This window comes from Triticum dicoccoides, chromosome 2B (assembly GCF_002162155.2).
Source record: "Triticum dicoccoides isolate Atlit2015 ecotype Zavitan chromosome 2B, WEW_v2.0, whole genome shotgun sequence".
NCBI classification, from domain to species: domain Eukaryota; kingdom Viridiplantae; phylum Streptophyta; class Magnoliopsida; order Poales; family Poaceae; genus Triticum; species Triticum dicoccoides.
The window spans coordinates 270,352,042-270,372,710 of NC_041383.1; the positions used below are offsets into that span (position 1 = coordinate 270,352,042).

The window sequence follows — 20,669 nt, forward strand, 5'->3', positions numbered from 1 at the left end:
GTGGCCAGGGGGCACCCCAAAGACACACCAAGAAATCTCTTAGCCGTGTGTGGTGCCCCCTTCCACGGTTTACTCCTCGGGTCATAGCATCGTGGTGCTTAGGGGAAGCCCTGCGCGGATCACATCATCAACACCGTTGCCACGCCATCGTGCTGACGGAACTCTCCCTCGACCCTCTACTGGATCAAGAGTTCGGGGGACGTCATCGAGCTGAACGTGTGCTGAACACGGAGGTGTTGTACGTTTGGTACTTGGATTGTGAAGACGTTCGACTACATCAACCGCGCTAACTAACGCTTCCGCTTTCGGCCTACGAGGGTACGTGGACACACTCTCCCCCTCTCGTTGCTATGCATCTCCTAGATAGATCTTGCGTGATCATGGGATTTTTTTGAAATTGCATGCTACGGTCCCCAATAGCTCCGCATCACATGGCCCCTATACTGCCCCTGCCAAGCAGAAGGGCAATTCTTCTACTCCCAATGGAAAACCCCGGCTGGCATTCATCGCAAACAGGCGGGCTGTATCTGCAGCATTTGGCTCTCCCAAGTACTCAGGGCCAAATACTACTATCACAACCTTGCAGAACTTGTACATGGACTCTAGGCACCTGGACTCACTCATACAGACATAATCACCAAGGAGATCGCCGGAACTCCGTACGCAACATCCAAATAGCTACAGTGCATTTCTGATAAAAGAATAGTCCAATCTTTCCAAGGGCATCCTCCTTGCACTCGAAATACTTATCATATGCAACCATCCCCTCTCGGATACGGTTGAAAACATGCCTAGCCATTTGGAAACAGCGCCGGAATAGGTGATGCTTGAAGACCGGGTTGGGTGTCTCGAAATAGTCCTTCCAGAGAAAGAAATGTCCACTCTCTCAGTTGTGATTCAATGCCGGAGTGTGCCCCGGGATCGACCCCCGGAACAATGGCCGCTGCCTACTCAGGGGTCATGGACGACCAACACAGCAACCACCATCTCCTCGTTGTTGGATGAAGAATCATCTGAGTCGCAAATGAAATTGTGGAAAAAGAACTACTCGATGGAGTTCATTTGTACCTTGCGGGCAAACCGTCGAACAACTTGCGGGCATCGTCGAAGAAGCAGGCCGCGAAGAGCCGCGCACCTCCCCTAGACCAGGAAGTTGGCCTGGCGGCGTCCGACAAGCGGCGCGGCGTCAGACGAGCATGGCGGCGGCGTCGAAGGAGCTGACCGGGTTTGTGGGGGGGGGGGCAAGGTGGTGCTGCCGGCGACATCAGAGAAAGCTACGATGGCCCGACGACGATGGAAGGCGTGTGCTGCAGGGGGGTATGTGGGTGCGGACGGCTGGCGAGGGCACCAGAACTAGGCGGCGGTGGAGACGTGGGTGCGGCGGGCGGCTGCTTGTTGTGGATGGGAGAAGAGAATGGCTTATGTGCCACCGACTGGCGGACCAGGGGGAGGAGTAGGCGGGTGTCACGCGTGTCAGTCTCGTGTCTGCGCCGACGTAAGTGGGGCCCAAATTTGGGCTTGTAATGGATCGTCAGGCGGTCGGAAAGGAGACGTGCGTCTATTAAGGTCGGCGCGTTGGACCGGCTTTTTTGTGTCCGTTTTGATTCAAACGGACACGGGCGGATGAAATGGGTTGCCGCGTTGAAGTTGCTATTAAGATCTCACTTGACATGGCGTGATGGTTGCAAGTACAGTGGAATCTTGGATCTGAATATAATTCTGTGCAGCATATTCAAAGTCAAACTTATGTTTCGCTCTCACATCCACCAATGGACCACGTCTGATGAGTCAGATTCTGTATATTTTCATGTACTAGAAAAAAAAATGTTTTTGTATTCTTTTGTTTTGGCTCCTCGTGCTGCATTTATGCTCCAGCTAGCAGTACCAAAAACTTGGCGGCCAAGTCGTTCAGTGCTGGCGGTTTTGGCGTTTTGCATTACTGTAGTTACTTGGTTCCGCATGCATGGAATGGAGGTACCGAAAAACATTCATCGTACATGGACCATGTTTCACCATCACCAGCACACCCTGCATCGAAAGCATTCATCGGACGTGAATGAACTTACCTTTAGGGCTGCAAACGAGTCGAGCTCGAGCGAGTTGGAGTTGGCTCAGCTCAATTTTTACGAAAATTCGAGCGAGCTCAAACTAAGTGAAGCTCATGATCGAGCTGTAGAACATGACTCGTGCTCAGCTTGTAACGATCTCGAGTCGATCTCGAGTTAGTTTCGAGCTAAATGAGATGGTAAAAATTATAAATCTATGGATGAAAAACAAAAAAATAAGGCAAATATGCTGGGAATCTTTGCCAAAAAGATAGGATATTTAACACATAGTCGACCACGTGCCATAACTGGGCCTAAATCTTCTCTACACTTAATTAAGTTTTCATATTCGTTGGTAAATAAAATGGAGAAAAATTGTGGATAGCATATATGGTAATAAATTAGCTTATTTTCATTTAATATATAGCATGATCATTTAATATAATGATATTATGTCGAGCTATCGAGCTCAAATAGAGCGAGCCAACATTGGCTCAAGATCGACTTGTTTCTCGGTCGATCTACATAAAGTGTTCAAACTCAGCTCGTTTCTTTTCGAGTCGATCTCGAGTCGAGTCAAAAAACGAGTCGATCTCGAGCGGCTCATGAGCCTCGAGCTTTTCTTGCAGCCCTACTTACCTTCCCCTCGAGGATGGCTTCACTACAGTGAATTGTTTTTTGTTTTTCTTTCTAAAGGCGCTACAGGAAATTGTATGCCCTGGAGAAGAGGAAAAGGAGAGGAAATTGTGTCTACCAATTAGCCACAAGTCCATCCATGAGACCCGTCCGGGGTACCTTGCACAGGTACCGGTCCAGGTACAAGAAACCAATTAGTAGGTAGAGCACTTTTGCTTTGCCCGTAATATAATCACGGGCTGGGCGTAACTCTCGTGTTGGTGGTACGAATTGAATTGGTGAACCCGCACGTGAAAGGAGAACGGACGCCGCCTGCCTGCCTGTAAATCTGTTGGAAGGAGGCCAAAGAAAGGGTGACGTGAGCACCTACGCTACGCCGCCAGTCTGCGGCCGTCCAGCGCGGCACACAAGCTGCCGGTGGGCCCACCGTCTCAGCCAGTGGCGCAGGCTTTCGTGTCGACCACTGGAGCTCACACCACGTGGGGGACGGTTGCCCCACCTGCATCTGCATCGTCTCGGCGCGTGCCGTGCCGTGCAGCAGTCGCCTAGATAATCCCTATCTATCCCTGCGCCGTGGACCCGGCCCTCCTGCCCTGGGTCGTCTTAGGCCATGTACAATGGTGCTATCTTAGTAGTGCCACGTAGGATCAATGATGAGGTGGAGGAGAGAGAACTCATAAGAAAAGGCTTGTCTTCTCTTATTTAAGAGAAGACAAGAGATGATCTCTTAGCACAATATGTCTCACCATGTTTTTAGGAATTGCTAGTTATTGAAGATAAGACTAAGAGATGACCCATTGTAGACTTTTTTTTTGTTATCTTTAAATTACATGCAAAACTTAAGATAAGACTATCTTATCAACCATTGTACATGCCCTTAATCCCCCGCATCCTATCCTATCCGAATATGCTAATGGAGGCCATCGTCATGTGTGACACGAGGTGTCCATGCATGGATAATTGGTGGGAGCATATGCTTCCATGCAACACCAAGACGAAGAAGCAACAGCAGCACGAAGCTTCCGCTCTCGGCCCTCGACCAAGATGGGCTTTAACACAGGCGAGAAACCAACGCGTGTTTTTTTTTCATTATTTATTTATATGAAAGAAAAGGAAATCCACCTTCACCCAAGCGAAGCTCTCGCTAATCCATACATACAGACATACAGTACATGAGATACCTCCACCGGATATAGCCTAGGCGTTGTAGTAGTAGTACTTCAGTGGCATTGACGCAACACAGGCAAAGGTTATCCACTCGTCTCCATACGTACGTTACGTATGGCTAAGTTTGTAAACCGTGTCTAATAAGTACTCGTACTCGGAGGAGTAGTACAAAGTGCGCCACACGCGTAGGTTTCGTAACGCAGGTGTTGAGGTGTGCAGACAGCGAAAGAAACAACTACGAATTGACCGTATACGGAGGAGAGAAACTACAAAAAGAAAAGCGGAGCCAAAAGGAGCCGGGAATACTGCGTGGACACGTTAACCATAACGCCAAGGTTTTTTTTTTTTTTTTTTTTTGAGAATTACCATAACGCCAAGGTAGTTGCGGGGAGCCCGTCACGACAAACAACCCGGGCTCGGGCTCCTGCGTGGGCTGGGCCCCGCCTCCCACCACCGCCGCCGTGGCCTATAAATCCTCGCCAGGTAGCCCCGGCCCCGGGCGCCAAACCCCCCCTCAACACTCTCCTGCTCCTCCGTCTTTCCCACCTCCCATCTTTCCCACCGCGCGCGCGCGCTCAGCCAAACCAATCGACCGGAGCCAGCCGCCGGTACTGCGCCCGATGGCCAAGGCGCGCAAGCAGACGGCCTTCTCTGCCGCCGAGCGCTTCCTCGGCTTCCACCACCGCCCCGGCTCCGCCACCGTCGCCCCGTCCCCCTACGACGACCTGCCGGACCTGGCCGAATCGGACGTCTGGTATTCTCCATCGTCGGACGCGCCAACCACCACCGCGGATCAGGACGGGATTCAGCGCACGGACAGGGCGCCCAGGGGCGAGCCGCCGCGGCGCGTGGGCGGGCTCAGCCGGGCGTTCGCGGACGGGCGGCAGGTGGCGTCGTCGGCGCCCGTCGAGGTGCCCGCGTGGCCGAGCCGGTTCGCCGACCTGGAGCTGGAGCCCGAGCCCGACGAGCAGCAGCAAGACGACGCCGACGGCTGGGTGCCGCCGCACGTGTACCTGGCGCGGCGTCAGGCCAGGGCGTCGGTGGTCGAGGGCGTCGGACGCACGCTCAAGGGCCGGGACGCGTCGCGGGTGCGTGACGCCGTCTGGAGCCGAACCGGATTCCCCGGATGACCTCAACTAAATCGGCCGGGCTGCTCGGAATCAGAAAATTCACCTTTTTTCTTCCTTTGGGTCGCAAATTTTGTAATATGGTTTGTTTGATTTTTGTTCCAACGAGTTTATGAGAAGCGAGAAAGACCAAAAAATGCTGTGGTTTGTTGTTGTAGAATCATTGTACATTTTGTTGAATTGTTGTTGATTGTGTAGTTGGGCAGGATTCAACCGAAGATGGTTGGAGTACTACTATTATTCTTTCTAGTTTGTTGTGGCCTGAAAAGAACAAAAACTGACCCATCTTTGTGACGAGAGCAATAATAATGACATGTAGTGCATTTCACCTGAGTATGCTTTCAAATCATGCTTGTACAGTAGTATATGTAGAAGTTGTTTTTTTCCTCGATCTTCTATGTCCCAAATATTATAGTGGGTTTGGTTGGGGAAATTAGTATGACCTCTCTTTCGAATTATAATACGTTTTGTAATTTTAATATGGACTACATAACAGCGATAAATATGCTAAAACACATCAATATACATCCGATTTGAAAAAAAAAAGTTACTAGAACATCTTATAATTCGGATTGGTTGGGAGGCATGAGGTTTGAGTTTATGAGAAATATGCTCCATTATTTCGTTGGGAGGCCAATTTCCACACCCTCGTCTTCCCCATGTTAATGAGTATGGGACGAAATTTCTTCTCAAACTGCCACCACTTATAGTATCTACAACAACAGTTGCCTAATATAAGGCCCTATACGCCGGCGGATGCTCTCGCTGGCAGTGACCGGGCAATCCCCATTTGTCTCTGTCCACAACCATAGTCCCTATATGCCCGCACTCAAATTCATACAGTGCATGCAACAATGTAAACAATGTTGATCAACATCATAATAGATCGGACGAGAAATAGTTCGCCGGATTATACTACATATGTCTTTTAGGTCGACGGGGGCGGAGCGGGTGCGTCGGCGGGAAGAGCTGGCCTCGCGTTGCCCTCCGACTCCGGCATCCGCATCCTCACGGGAGCCGCAAGCACGAGAAACTAGCGATGCCCGGGCAGAGCTGGCGCAGGAGGGGAAGGATGATGCGGAGCATCCCACGGTCATTCCCATGAACCAACCGTGGACTCCCCAAGCACCAAGTGGAGCAATGACTAGAGTACATGCAAGAGCTATCGATCTCTCCTTAATGAGCTTCAATATGAACCAGTAGAGACATGGCTACTACCTCAAACAGAAATGTTGTGTGTGCTTAGGTATCAAGAACATGACCTCGTAGACGCTCGGAATAAAGATCAACCCACCACGGATGAGGATAAGGAAGCACGATGAAAGGAGTCATTGAAATGCTACAGCGGCCGGACATCTGGCGCCCCGAGATGCAGACAACAACAGCAAGGCAACATTTGTAGTGCTACAAGATCCGGACATCTGGCATCGACCCCCCGGACATCCGGCCGAGCCATGAAATTTTGGCTCGAGGGCATCAGTACCACGGCCAGCCTCCAGGCCGAACATCCGGTGTCTCTCATATAGCGTGACATCCGGCCCCCGGCCTGCACAACCAGGCCAGAGGCCCATGTATCCCCCCTCTTCCTCTCTTCTCTCGTGGAAGACTATATATAGACCTCCCCTCCATCTAGCTAGGGTTAGCAAAGGTTTAGCTCATTTGAGATTGAGTTTTGCTCGTCCACTAGCATTCTCCCATGGAGATCAAGGCCTCCATGTGAAAAGATCCCCTAGTGGATTCAAGACCCCTTCTAGGGAAGATCCTCTTGGATATCATGCCCTCAATTACTCTAAGGATTGGGATGAGCTAGTTTATCTTTTGCCTTCTTCTGTTGGATTTGAACCCTTGTATCCCTTATGTGTTGATGGAAATATTGCCCTAGAGGCAATAATAAAGTGGTTATTATTATATTTCCTTAATCATGATAAAGGTTTATTATTCATGCTAGAATTGTATTGACCGAAAACTTAAATACATGTGTGGATACATAAACAAATACCGTGTCCCTAGTGAGCCTCTACTAGACTAGCTCGTTGATCAAAAGATGGTTAAGGTGTCCTAACCATAGACATGTGTTGTCACTTGATAACGGAATCACATCATTAGGAGAATGATATGATGAACAAGACCCATCCGTTAGCTTGGCATAATGATCGTTCAGTTTATTGCTATTGCTTTCTTCATGTCAAATACATATTCCTTCGACTATGAGATTATGCAACTCCCGAATACCAGAGGAATGCCTTGTGTGCTATCAAACATCACAACGTAACTGGATGATCATAAAGATGCTCTACAGGTATCTCCGAAGGTGTTTGTTGAGTTGGCATAGATCAAGATTAGGATTTGTCACTCTGAGTATCGGAGATGTATCTCTGGGCCCTCTCTGTAATACACATCATAAGAAGCCTTGCAAGCAAATGACTAATGAGTTAGTTATGAGATGTTGTATTACGGAACGAGTAAAGAGACTTCCGGTAATAAGATTAAACTAGGTATAGAGATACCGACGATCGAATCTGGGGCAAGTAACATACTGATGGACAAAGGAAATTACGTATGTTGTCATAACGATTCGACCGATAAAGATCTTCATAGAATATGTAGGAGCCAATATAGGCATCCAGGTTCCGCTATTGGTTATTGACCGGAGAGGTGTCTTAGTCATGTCTACATAGTTCTCGAACCCGTAAGATCCGCACGCTTAACGTTCGTTGACGATATAGTGTTATATGAGTTATATCATTTGGTGACCGAATGTTGTTCGGAGTCCCGGATGAGATCGCGGACATGACGAGGAGACGGGAGAGGAGCGAAAAGGTTGATCTGGGTGAGGGTTTGACTATGGTTCGTTTGAGCAGGTGGGTTTTTTGTGAGAGCAATGGAAGAGGGGGTCGTGCGGACCATAGTGAGCCAGCCGACGTGGCGGCAGTGCCCGGGCGTGCCCAGGCCTCCCCATATCCGCCTCATATGGGCTGGATATGGGGTTGCCGAACAACCAGGGTGTTTGGGCTGGTTTTGTGAAAACCAGGTTGGATGACAATATTTAGTTCGGCAATGGCAGCTGGCCCGGACCTTTGGGGCCAATTTGAGGGCTCTGGTTGTATATGCTCTTATTTACACGTCACACCAAACGTACCTTTGGAACTAATAATCGACTTTCAAACTCTCCTACTATTTATTTGCTTAATATTGTCAAACACGCTCTGAGATGAAGTTGTTTAAAAAGAAATCTTTTCATAGTAAAGCAGGCGCCCTAGCGTTTTTCTCTTAAAAAAAGGTGTTATTAAGAAATTGGGCCTTGGAGAATTACCGTATGCCTTGTCCTCTAATTCAGTGGAGCTCGCTGTGCACTGTTTAAAGAAAAAGAAATCACCGGCGACGCGTTTTGCCTCCATTGCTTGAATGCTTGTAAGTTGTCCAAGCCGTGGATCGAGTATACTACGTTCCATTCGCAGAAATATAAAAGTACTACTAGTACTAGTTGCCATTTGCGCATGTGCGTCTCCGCAATTTTGTATTGTGGCGACGGGCATACTATTGTGGGCAGAAGAGATGCCACTCATGCTGTATAGAGGTAATAGCATCCCAGGTACCCTAACTTGCACATAATATGATGATTTGGTCCTAAAGTTGCAAAACTAAACCAAACCATACCTCAACTTGCATCCAATGTGATGTTTTAGTCCCAGGCCAATCACAGCTCGCCAATTGGCTGGGCCGGTCAGCGCGGATTTTCTCACAAAACCCCCTGCGTTTCGTTGAATCAACCCGGCGAGCAGCAAGTAGAAGTAGTCGAGGTGCGCGCGGTTGAGGTTGTTGGAGAACCAGCTGGCGCCACCCTTCTTGGTGGCGCCGTCGATGGCGGAGATGAGGAAGCTGCTCAGGAAGTGGCCCACCCCGAAGATGCTGAGGAAGAAGGCCAGCCCCAGGCTGCGCAGCGCGTCGGGGACCTGGTCGTAGAAGAACTCCTGCAGCCCGATCATGGCGAACACGTCCGACAGCCCGAACAGCACGTACTGCGGCACCATCCACCACAGGCTCATCGGCAGCGCCGCCTTGGGGTCGTCCACGAGGCCGGCCTCCCTCGCTACGCCCAGCCGCCTCGCCTCCACTAGCGCCGCCACCACCATGGCCACCAGGGCGAGGACCAGCCCGGTGCCGATCCTCTGCAGCATGGTGATGCCCGAGGACAGGCGCGTGAACCGCCGCGCCGCCGGCACGAAGAGCCGGTCGTAGACTGGGATGAAGGTGATGATGGTCAGGCTGATGAACGTCTGCAGCGCCGCCGGCGGCACGCGGAAGGTGGCGCCGATCCGCAGGTCCAGCGTCGCCGCCTGCTTCGTGAAGAAGGTTGACGACTAGGAGAAGATGACGGCGTAGATGATGCACGTCGCCCAGATGGAGAACAGCCGCAGCAGGCCCCGAACTTCCTCCCGGTGCTCCGCGTTGAACTCACCATCCTCGCCCGCGAGAGTACTGCTTGTCTAAACAACAGATCAACCACATTCAGAGTTAGCACTGTATGTAAGCCTGACAAGATCATACATTCAGAATTCTCATGGCCAAATTGCAGATTTCAAACGAGAAATGATGGATGATGAGTGATCATACTTGGCGCATTGGCTGGACTTGGAGCCTTTGAGGAGCGTGACGAAGGCCCTAGCGAGGCGGGCGAAGGGGCTGGACCGGGTGGAGGTGTAGTAGCGATACCGGCGGGTGCCGAGCAGGAACATGGCGAGCGCGAAGACCATGACGAGGCAGGGGATGCCGAAGCCGAGGCCCCAGCCGATGTTGTCCTGGATGTAGCTGGAGGCCATGGTGGTGGTGGCGGTGCCGGAGCACATGCCGAAGTACCACCAGTTGAAGAAGGAGCTCCGGGAGACGGACTCCTCGGGGTGGTGCTGGTCGAACTGGTCGGCGCCGAACGCCTGCGCCCACGGCTTGTGCCCGGCCTCCGCCAGCGCCACCAGGTAGAGCGAGACGTAGAAGATGGTCACCTGCACCGGCGACGGCGAGCACGCGCCCGAGAGCGAGGTGAAGCTGGTGCACCCGTCCGAGTGGAACACCGGGAGCGCCGAGGACAGGGTCAGCATGCCCATGCTCTGCAATGGCAACCCGGCTGTCAATGGTCAGTCGGACGCACTTCTCTGTCAGTGGAAGTGCGCGGGCTTGATTGGGGGAGGGCGGACAGAAAGGGGTTCGTTCACGGAGCACTTTTTATGTCAAAAGGGGAATTTTTACGGGAGGGGAAAAGTGGGCTGACCACGACGAAGAGGACGGAGGCGAGCACGATGGTGCGGAACCGCCCGAGCCAGGCGTCGGCGACGCAGGCGACCAGCAGCGGCAACATCGTGACGACGCCGCTCCACGCGTTGATCGCCGCGGCGGCGCCGGCGGTGGACTCCCCCAGCGGGCCCGTCAGGTAGCTGATGAAGTTGGCCGACACCCCGTGGTACGCGAACCGCTCCGCGATCTCCACACCTTCAATTCCAAACGACACAGAAAAGACCCAAATTAAGGCCACCCCTCGATCGATAATCATCCATGTACTGGATCGGGGGCCGGACGTACCGAGGACGAACATGGCGGCGGACCATCGGCCGGTGGAGGCGCGCGGGGCGGGGCCGCCGCGGAAGTCCACGACGCCGGGCACGGCGCCGTCGGTCCGGGGCAGGAGGAGGGCGCGTGTGGCGTCCATTCTTGTTCAGTTGGGTCTGGTCTGTTGCGTGTGCGTGCCGGCAAATCTTCAGTTGGAAGGGGCTGCACAAAGGATAATGCGACGGGGGTCGAGCCGGGCATCATATACCATGGCGGCTGGCTGGGGTACAGTACGGGATCGGGGCAGCGCGCAGCACGACGGGCGGGCTCGGACAAGGAGGTACACGACACAGTGCCATCTGCCCTTTGCCCTTCGCTTTTCTCTCGTTTTTCTTCTGGGAATCTTCCGCTTGGTTGACTGCGGGTTGATTCAGCGAAACGGCAGGGGGTTTTGTGAGAAAATCCGCGCGCTGACCGGCCCAGCCACTTGGCAGCCGAGCTGTGATTGGCCTGGGACTAAAACATCACATTTGGTGCAAGTTGAGGTATGATTTGGTCTAGTTTTACAACTTTGAGACTAAATCATCACATTATGTGCAAGTTAGGGTACCTGGGATGCTATTACCTCATTATTCTAAAATGGCTAGGAGGCCAGGAGGAACATTCCTTTGGGGCTTCCTATGTACTACTCCTTCTGTTTACCTTATCCGCTGTGTATCCACACTTCTCTCTTGAAACGAGGCTGTGTATCCACAATGGCAGTGACAGAATATTACTAGTACTAGAATAGAGTAGTACATGTTGAAAAAGAGGATCAGCTAGCAGAGATAGATGGATCATCATACGTACTAGGCAGCGAGGGAAAGAGGGAGGAAGCGGTGGACAAGAGAGGGCAACAGGGACGCGCGCTTTTGGCCGCGCGCGTGCGCCTCGTCTCGTGTCAGTGCTTTTGGGAAGACAAGGACGCTCCAGTCCATGGGTGCGTGAACCTGTACGCCTCCTGTTCACGTCGCTCGCGCGCGCGTACCCCAGCACCACATCGGGGATATCCTGCCTTCGCCGCCTGGCCGCCCAACCAACAAAACAGCGACCGCTTCGCTTCCGGTGGCGGTGCAATGGACGGATTCGGTCTTGTTCCTCTTCGTGCTCTTTCTTTCTACTAGTGTTGCGTACGGCTAGTCCGGGCCGGGGAGGGAGAAGCTGCTGCTTGTGTAAGATGAAGCGTACGGGGACCATAGTCTCGCGATAGGGCGGCACATGCACGCACCGGTTCAAATCGTTTTAATTAGCTACAAACTTCCGGGGGCCGTTTCAGACGCTGCTCATGTAACTCATGTTTCAATTCTTGTGGCTCTTGCTCCTCAACAGTCTATCGTTATCGTATCATGTGATCATGTCCACGTCCGTTGCCCGCCCGGCCACACACACGTGACACGTAGAGGCGGGCGCACATAGATCACTGAATGAGGCCGAAAGAGACGTACGGCACGGGCTCATGACTGCGAGTAACTTTTTTCCTTAATCCTCATAATAAGTGTCACACGTCTGGCTCGGAGCAACTTCGACTTGATGCTTTGTATGGCAAGTTTAATAGTTTAAGGATGACAACTTTAATTATGAAGCATGACAATTTTTTGTTTGGAGTTTTTTTAAAAAACTTTTTTATGCTAATTTTAGTTATAAAAACATCAAGACAGTGTTACTTTGTGTCACACATGTGTTACTTATCATTTAAGTTTTTCTTTTGGTGTTGATGATGCATATCTAATCTGACTCGTACCTACTTCAATCTTTTCTAGTACCGTGATAGTATAGTAATAGTACTAGTACGTTTTTTCTGTGTCAGCGAGGTCGCACTCGGACCTTCACATTTCTCCCCAATAACTAATTGAAAGTGATGGGGTTTATGGCATGTAAATCAGTAGAGACGCCTGCTATCTATAGCATGTCTACACATCATCTATAGATACCGCCAAAAATAAAATGTACAACAGGGCATCTGGTTAGGCTGGCTGTACACACTTCAACGGATCTAGCTTGCCTGCTCCCTCCTTATGCTCCCATCCGTGCTCCCACTTCATCCTACAATTGTCTTTTTTCTTTTTTCCTTTCTAATCTAATCATCTCCCCCCTGATTTTAAGGGGATGGAACCGGACCTTATTTTGTTCCAATCTAATCATCTCCCGCTTGTAAATATATGGCCCACAAACATGCGATCTATCAGCCAGGACGTGGGATGGACTCGTACAACGGAAAAGAAGTCATCTATAAGCAGCGATTTATACAGGAGCAGACCTTCTATATTTCTGCAGACAGCCTCTAGCGGTTTTCTTTTTCTCTCTCCTCCACGTCACTTTTTTCCCTACATGGACTGTGTTACAGACAGCTGACTAGATGCCTTTGTATATGCCCTTATCTGATGATCGCAGTGGTGAGTTTTCTCGGCTAGCAGCTCAAGCTATATATTGTTCCGTGTAGTTACTCACACACGTGGTTGGTGGGGGCGTCGACCGTCGTACGTGCTCGATAGATAACCAGACATCTGGCCGTTTGATTGATTAGCTGCGTAGTGGCGGGCCAGTGGGCAGGCAAATCCTTTTGTCAATCCTTCTGCAAATCCCTTTTTTTTGGGGTTCATCTGGGCAGGCGACCTTCAAAAAAAATGAAAATACCAACCACTACAGTTAGATTTATTAGATTTGTTGCTATATTATTAAGGGCAATGGAACCGAGTAGTAGTACAAATGGATGCTGGATGATGATCTCATGGTTTGATTGATATGTGTTTTTTTTAAACGAGGCAAAGAATTTGCCATTTCAATAATTAAGAGAGAGTTGTAACAAGGTTCGAGGACCACAGCCAAACAATGGCAGAACAAAGGTGAATATAAAGCAACTACTCGCGATGTAAAATTACACCCAGCCCTTTGGCACCCGCCAACATCCGCATTGTCGCCTCATCCATGATTTTTTTCACGAGAATCGTCGTAGGCGTGGAGACGTTCCGAAAGACCCTAGTGTTCCTCTCCTTCCAAAGTTCCCAAAAGATAAGCATAAGCAGGGAGGCCATACCTTTCCCATTAGGCGAGCGCGCGAGCGCAATCTCGGTCCACTAATGTCTGACACTTCGCATAGCCGCCCAGTCCGCCGTGACAATATTGCTCAGCCCAATCTTCGCCTTTACCGCATTCCAAACCGCAACCAAAAACCGGCATTGGAATAGGAGGTGCGCCGCAGACTCCTGAACTTGGCTGCAAAGAGGACACAAACCGCAAGTCGGACACCCCCTTCGTTGTAGCCTGTCCGCCATCCATACTCTGTTGTGAATGATTAACCAAGCAAAGAACTTGCATTTCGGAGTTGCCCAGACTTTCCAAACGGTCTTTAGGAGTGGTGTTGAGGTGCGTCCCTCGAACTGTAGCGAATAGGCTGAAGAAGTGGAGTAAGTACCGCTCTCCGTAAGCTTCCATGTGGTCGTATCATGCGTGCCATGATCCAGGATTATCCCATCCAACTTCTTCCAAAGGGTGACGAAGTCATGTATATGTCCTGCGGTAATGCCATTTGTCATGTCAATCTGTGATATCCACAGTTCATCAGTGAGTGCCTTCCTCACAGAGCAGCCTTTCTCTTTTGAGATCTCAAAGATTTTAGGGGCAATGTCCATCGGCCTTAAGCCTTGACCCCATTGCCAATCACGACCTTCGTAGCAGCCGCGAAAAGGTCCCTGTCGGCCTCGGTGCAAGGAGTGCCCAGTCCAAACCATGGCTTTGGCGGCTCCGCCCACTATATACAGCACCTTTCACACAATTCCAGTAGAAAGCACGGAAAGCCAAAATGATATGGATGTTAATTGATATGTGTAACTGCATACTGATATCATGAGCATATACACATGCAAGATTCCAGCTGATTGCAACGCTAGTGTTTATATATGTAGGTCAGTACGCATCCTCTTTCTCCATCATTTTTTTTCCTTTTCCCTCTTATCTTAGGCAAATGAAACTAACTCCATGCCTATGGTGGAGGCTAGAGCATCTGTCCTTTTGTTGCTAATCTGGACTGCGCACTACGGAAGTGTCTCTGACTCATCTTTGTCTCCTCAGGAGGCATATCCCATGCCTTTTACGACGAGAATATCCACTATATACAGCACCTTTCACACAATTCCAGTAGAAAGCACGGAAAGCCAAAATGATATGGATGTTAATTGGAGTTGGCTTTTGCAAGCTCCCCATTACATTACCCCTTTTCTAAAGGTGAGGGGATGGGTGCTTCCGTTGGCTGGTGGACTCCTCATCAGGATTATTTGGTATTCTAGTCGCGCCAGATGCTGTCATCCTTTTGGGAGCTAGCTAGCTACCCATCAGGTTCAGGATGGTTTGATATGTAACCGCAAAGTCAGATCTCACCGGATCCTTAAAGCTACCAGCATATGCTGGCATCTAGACTTCTGAATTCCTTGGGATAAAACCGGCCCCGTGTTTCACTTTGAACGAGAAGTGTAGAGTTCATGCTTGGTGTGTCTACCCATGAATATTTAACTGGGAAGTGAGTTTAGAAGATCCGAAAAAGATACCACGCCCATCTGGGGAGGTTAATTAAGCTTCTGGCACCCATTTTATATCGCACTTGTACCTTAAACTTTAGTCTTTTTTTTTGGCTAATACCTTAAACTTTAGTCTTGAAACATAATGCCTGCTGCTTGTTATGTGCAAAACAATGGCGGTGGAATCTCTACAAGAGTGGTAGGATAAGTATACAGATATTCCATGTTGAACAACTGTAAATAAGAAAAGAAACCCGCAGTTCAACGAAAGAAGTAGTCACCCACATTTTTCAATTCCTAGTACTAGGATTGATCGAGGCACGCGTTTTTCAACGGATTCTCAAAGGGAAAGAGCCAGAGTTTTTCAACACAAGCTGCTGAATAAATTATGAGTTGCTCAGAGGGGGAGTAGTATCCACACTGTTCGATTATTCCCACATTCCATGTTCCTTAAATAAAAAGCCACGCACCTGTATATCCGTTGTCCACGCGCTTGCGTTGCGTCTACATTTCGTTTCCTTAAAACAAGAGGACCGCAGACTAGGTAAGTACAGCAGGTCAACAAGAAACTGAGGGAGACGTAGCTAGAAAAGTAGGGATTCGATTCGACAGTTTAGATGTGAAAGGCTCAGATCAAACACAAGGGGGGCCACCGACACTATGGAGAAAGAGTATGGGCTAATTCATACGCTCAATTTGACCATTTTAATTTCACGTTTCCTTATACGACGAGGCATAAGATTGGACAGGGAGAAATACCCCGCGACCAAACGATGAGAGACAGTACACCGATCACACGCAGTTCAAGACCTTAATTGGATTACAGTGTCATGTAGTGCACTACAGAATAGTAGTGGCCAGCTGCAACGGGCATGGAACGCTTATTGAGGTTTTTGATGGTCAGCCGCGAGGTAACTAGAGGGCAGCAATGCACTCGATCTCAATCCTGGCGTTCAGTGGCAGAGCTGCGACTTGGTAGGTCGAGCGCGCCGGTGCAGGGGCTGGAAAATCTACAAAGGAGAAAAGGTTGAGAAATTCAGAAACAAGGTGAAGAAATATCCTTGCACACGGTTCGTGTCTCAATTACTGCAATCAGAGGCATAGATAGATGCTGACAACAATAAAGGGAGTACAAACATCGTGCTTACATTTAGCATAAATCTCGTTCACGTACTTGAAATCCTGTAGGTCGGCTAACCTGCACGTACAAGGATGGAATTATTCCCAGGGATCATAACATCTTTTAGCAACAGAAATTCCATGTAAAGGGCATGCAGTACTACATACATGATTGTTGTCTTGACAACTGATGAGTAGCTAGCACCACTTGCTTTCAATATTTCACCCATGTTCTTCATAACCTGTCATACAACAGGAGAAACGCAAAATAGATGTCAGAAATGGGCACCAAAGTTGCAGCAGATACAAGAGACGTTTATTTAGTGACTGCAAAGGCAGGATCACCAATACCATCACCTAATTGCATATGATTTCAATATAGAGACTAAGGGCATCTCCAAGGCAGACCCGCAAACCTCCCGCAACCGTCGTACCGCAGAAGCCATCCAACGCGGTATCGGTCCGCGGGGCGGTCTGGACGCGACTTCTCCCACAAACCGACGACAAACGTGGGGAGGTTTGCGGAATCCGGACCGAACCCACGCACGCTTCTGACCCCCCCCCCCGGCCCACCAAAAACACGTCACCCGCCCCTCCCGCGCTTTCCTTCCGATGCACGCGCCGCTTACCGCGCTGCATTCATGCCGGCCCAGGAGCATGCGGAGGCCGGCATTGATGTCGCGATGTGACCAGAGGGATGGAGGGCGGCGCTGACCAACGCGACCTCTCGGCAGCCGACGCTTCAATGCGGACGCAGGTTCCCGAGGAACCAACTCCGGCCGCTGCGCCGCATTAAAAAGCGGCTGACCACGGCTATTTAAGCCACGCTCCGGCGCCGTCCACATCGCATCCTCCTCCCCTCCCTGCCCATCTTCCTCGACATCTCCGGCGATGGGCAAGTCCTGGGCGTCGGCGCCGGCAGGCGTTTCCGGGGCGGAATCTAGCGGATCATGGCAACGCCGCCCTCGAACTCCGGGGCCATCGTCCTCATCGGCTAGTAGCGACTCGACGTGGGCGGAGTTCGCCATCTCCTCAGGCGACAAGGAGGACCAGCAGTCGCCGCAGTCCGCGTCGGCGGTGCCAGGCCAGGTCTACGCCGCCACCGACGCGGAGTAGATGGAGTTGATGCTCCGTCGCTCCGTCGTCCACATCAACGGTCCGGCTCCGCCATCGGGGCGCTCCTCCCCATGAAGCCGGAGTGGGCATCTCCTCCAGGCTCTCCGCCGCCGCGTAGCCCCGGTGTCCAAATCAAACGTCGCGTGAAGGAAGTGTGGCTCTCGCCGCCGCCCCGGCGCGTCAAGGAGGAGTGGCTCTCACCGCCGCCCCGGCGCGTTAAGGAGGAGCGGCTCTCACCACCGCCCCGGCGCTTCATCAAGGAGCGGCACTCGCCGCCGCCCCATCGCGTCATCAAGGAGGAGCGCCGCGCGCCGCTGCCCCTGCCCAGGCACACGGTCGCCTTCTCCAATACTTCAGCAGCAGCGGGAGCTGTTCGTCCTCCCAGAGCGCAATGAACAGTAGGAGTACACCGACCGTGAGCAGCGTCGGCGAGACAGCCACAACGCCGCGCGCCGGTCCAAGTTCGCAGACTCGCACGTCCCCCCAGCCACACATCACGGCGGACCCGGACCTGGCGTACGCCTGGGCCCTAGACCGCTCGGTGATGACGTCGGAGACAGCAAGATACTCAGGTACGGCGAGGAATGGTCCATCGCCGATATCGACGCCTCGTCCAACAACCGCCGCCCTCTCCCTCAACCCACGTCCTCGATGGCCGCGGACGCAGTGCGCACGGTGCAGGAGGAAGCGGAGAGGATCATCCGCGAGCGTCAGGCGGCCACCGGGAAGCCCGGCAGTGACGCCGCCACCTTCTGCAGCCCTAAGCACGACAATGACGACGACAACGCCAGATCCGGCGCCGATGACGGAGGAGGAGCTGCCGGCCAGCCCGGCGGCATGGCCTACAAGGTCACCGTCAAGTATAGGATAGTTTAGGGTTTTTAGTTGACCAGACGAAATATCATCCGGTTTTATGTACAAATTATCCTAGTTTCAATGAAATCCGCCGGGTTTATATCAAAATTCGCCCGATTTGATCGAATTTCGTCCGGTTTGTTTGAGTTGTTGTGAAAATATATGCGGCTACGGTTGGATGGCGTCCTCCCGCATCCGTGTCCGCGGACTGGGCCCCCCCCCCCCCACCCCCCTGTCCGTGGACGGATGCAGGAGGATATTTGCAGGTTGCCGTTGGAGATGCCCTAATCAAATATGCAAAGTCTACCAACAGAGGTCTCCAAAAGGCAGAGCAATGTGTTCTGTGCACCAGAAAAATAAATACATTGGCAGATTCAAAGTATATAATACTAATATATATGGGTAAGCCTCACAAGGAAACGGTTGTGACTTGGAGTAACTCGGAAACTAAGCGCGGCATAATGTTTGCATCTGGCACACTAAGCTCAAATAATGTAGCAATATTTTTTTCTTTTTCTGTCAGGAAATGTAGGCAACATTCAGGAACATCAAAGCCATCACCTGCTCAGTTTGCTCCTCCACGCTTTCAGAGACAAACTTCCCTGTCTGAAAACAAAAGGCAGGCACTCAACATAAGTTATACTGGCATCTTCAAATAGTAAAGGCACAGATTGATTTTATGATATAGAGAAACAAGAAAAATGATGAATAAACAAAAGTTTGAGCAGCAAACCTCAGGATTTAGGCCAAGAACGCCCGAGACAAACACAAGATTGTTTGCTTTTATCGCCTGGGAGTAGGGGCCTAGTGCTGCTGGTGCCTTCTCCGTCTGAACAGCCTCCTTTTGAACTATATATAGAATATTTTACAAACATCATCACAATGTAACAGCGGGTTCAGATTAAACAGGTCTGAACCTCAAACAAAAAGCTTGAGACAAGCGAGGGCACACAAAGCTATAAATTAGGAGCAAACAAAACTCTGCAGTTATGCTTATTAGGGCAAGAAATATTCAAGATCTATTAGTGAACAAATCTATTGGCCCATTTTGTAGTTCACCAAAGTTTTAATCATCGCCAGTGAGCCACAGTTTGAAATCACTTATGAATCTTAATCTTCAACAGACAAGCATAAAACAGTCCTCCTGACAGTAGAACTTTGCTTTTCTAATTTATAGATGTCTTATGTATACTTATTATCTATGGCTGCTGTCAGATGTCTTATTTATACTTATTGTCTATGGCTGCTGTCAGATGCACCCAGCCCTATAACTTTCTTGTGGTGACTAAGCTTGCGTTTCCACTTCATTCGCCAATCGTATTGCTTCTTATGCGAAGAAACATGTCACTTTGCATATTTTCTCATACCTAGCCGCTTCTTGATAGAGTAGCTAGAATCAACAAATGCATCTCAAACCTTTTTTTTTGGGGACCAAAAACAGTAGCAAATTCCTACAGCGTATATTTTTGTGTTTCACATATGAAGAAATGTGCAGAAAAAGGTTCAAAAAGAAAAAGAGCAACAACTAATCAAAGAGAAAAGGAAACAAGGAGGTTAACTTCCATGAGGGATGGAAGCAAAGCTAATCATCTGAAGTTGCTAACGCAATCTGGAAAAGAAAGATATTTTTTTCCGTTTGAATCTGAAGTTCAACTCCTGTTTGAACTTGGAACGGCATGAGTACAAACTTGGTGGTTTTCCTTTGAAAATGAAACCATTACTGACCATCCAGATGACCCAGGCAATCAGACTATCAGAGTAAAGATTTCCAAGCAGAAAGGAAATTGCAGAGCATTTCTTAATGTTTCAGTTTTCCTTTGCAAGCATTTAAAACTGCATTCCCATAAAACTGTACTGCAATACCTTCTACAGTATTGTTTATGGACAAACTAAATGAGCGGCATCTGCGACTGCGAGTAACTGGGAGAGCGCTCAGCTTATAAATTACTCCGTAAAAAGGAATCCTACAACTAATGAATCCGTTCCTTACGACGCGTTGGATCGATTCGAAGGAGGAAGTGAAGGCGATGCGCTACCGGCGGGAAGAGGGAAATGAGGAGCGTACCGGTGGCGGAGGTGGCGAGGGACGCGGCGACGGGGCCGAAGCGGCGGCGGCCGGCGAAGGAGACGGAGGCGGCGGCAGCTGCTGAGAAGGGCAGGCGGATCTCGGCGGCCGGGGAGGCGGCGAACCTGGAGACGGCGGCGGCGGCGCTCCACGCCATGGCTAAAACCCTACTCCACCAACTACGAGCACGGGACGGCAGAAGATTGGATTGTGTTGCTCTCTGTTGGAATGGACCCGAGTTTCGCGCTAGTGTACTTACTACTGTAGTATGTTAAGAGAGAAAAAAAACTACCGCGACATGTGATGGCGGATTATCTTGTGTACGCTTTGGAGGCACCGTTTGTTTGTTTGTTCCTAAATAGAAAACAAAAAAGTAGCGTCATTAAAGGACGGATGTTCAATGAATGACGTACTCGCGGTTTAACCCTTGTTTGGTTTGAATAAGTTT

The 20,669-nt window shown here is 50.4% G+C and overlaps 2 protein-coding genes and 1 pseudogene across 2 annotated transcripts; 1 reads left to right on the plus strand and 2 right to left on the minus strand.

Annotated features, from left to right (window-relative positions):
• The first annotated feature begins 4,355 nt into the window (after window positions 1-4,355).
• LOC119363483 lies at window positions 4,356-5,303 on the plus strand. The gene has a single exon (XM_037628843.1). The coding sequence runs from the start codon at window positions 4,469-4,471 to the stop codon at window positions 4,976-4,978; it is 510 nt and encodes a 169-aa protein (XP_037484740.1). The 5' UTR covers window positions 4,356-4,468; the 3' UTR covers window positions 4,979-5,303.
• Window positions 5,304-8,602: 3,299 nt separating this feature from the next.
• LOC119363481 lies at window positions 8,603-10,716 on the minus strand (annotated as a pseudogene).
• A 5,011-nt stretch (window positions 10,717-15,727) lies between these two features.
• On the minus strand, window positions 15,728-20,460 carry LOC119363482 (reactive Intermediate Deaminase A, chloroplastic-like). The gene is made up of 6 exons (XM_037628842.1): window positions 20,222-20,460; window positions 18,890-19,005; window positions 18,718-18,762; window positions 16,354-16,427; window positions 16,215-16,264; window positions 15,728-16,076 (listed from the first exon to the last, which is right to left on the minus strand). The coding sequence occupies exons 1-6, from the start codon at window positions 20,376-20,378 to the stop codon at window positions 15,982-15,984; spliced, it is 537 nt and encodes a 178-aa protein (XP_037484739.1). The 5' UTR covers window positions 20,379-20,460; the 3' UTR covers window positions 15,728-15,981.
• Window positions 20,461-20,669: the final 209 nt, after the last annotated feature.

Excerpts from the sequence above, each read along its gene's own strand:
- LOC119363483 (XM_037628843.1), top strand. The coding sequence starts at position 4,469 with ATGGCCAAGGCGCGCAAGCAGACGGCCTTCTCTGCCGCCGAGCGCTTC.
- LOC119363482 (XM_037628842.1), bottom strand. The coding sequence starts at position 20,378 with ATGGCGTGGAGCGCCGCCGCCGCCGTCTCCAGGTTCGCCGCCTCCCCG. Across the intron at positions 16,428-18,717 it reads TGGAGGAGCAAACTGAGCAG|GTTATGAAGAACATGGGTGA; the intron begins GTGATGGCTTTG and ends GTTGTATGACAG. Across the intron at positions 16,265-16,353 it reads GTTGTCAAGACAACAATCAT|GTTAGCCGACCTACAGGATT; the intron begins GTATGTAGTACT and ends TTGTACGTGCAG.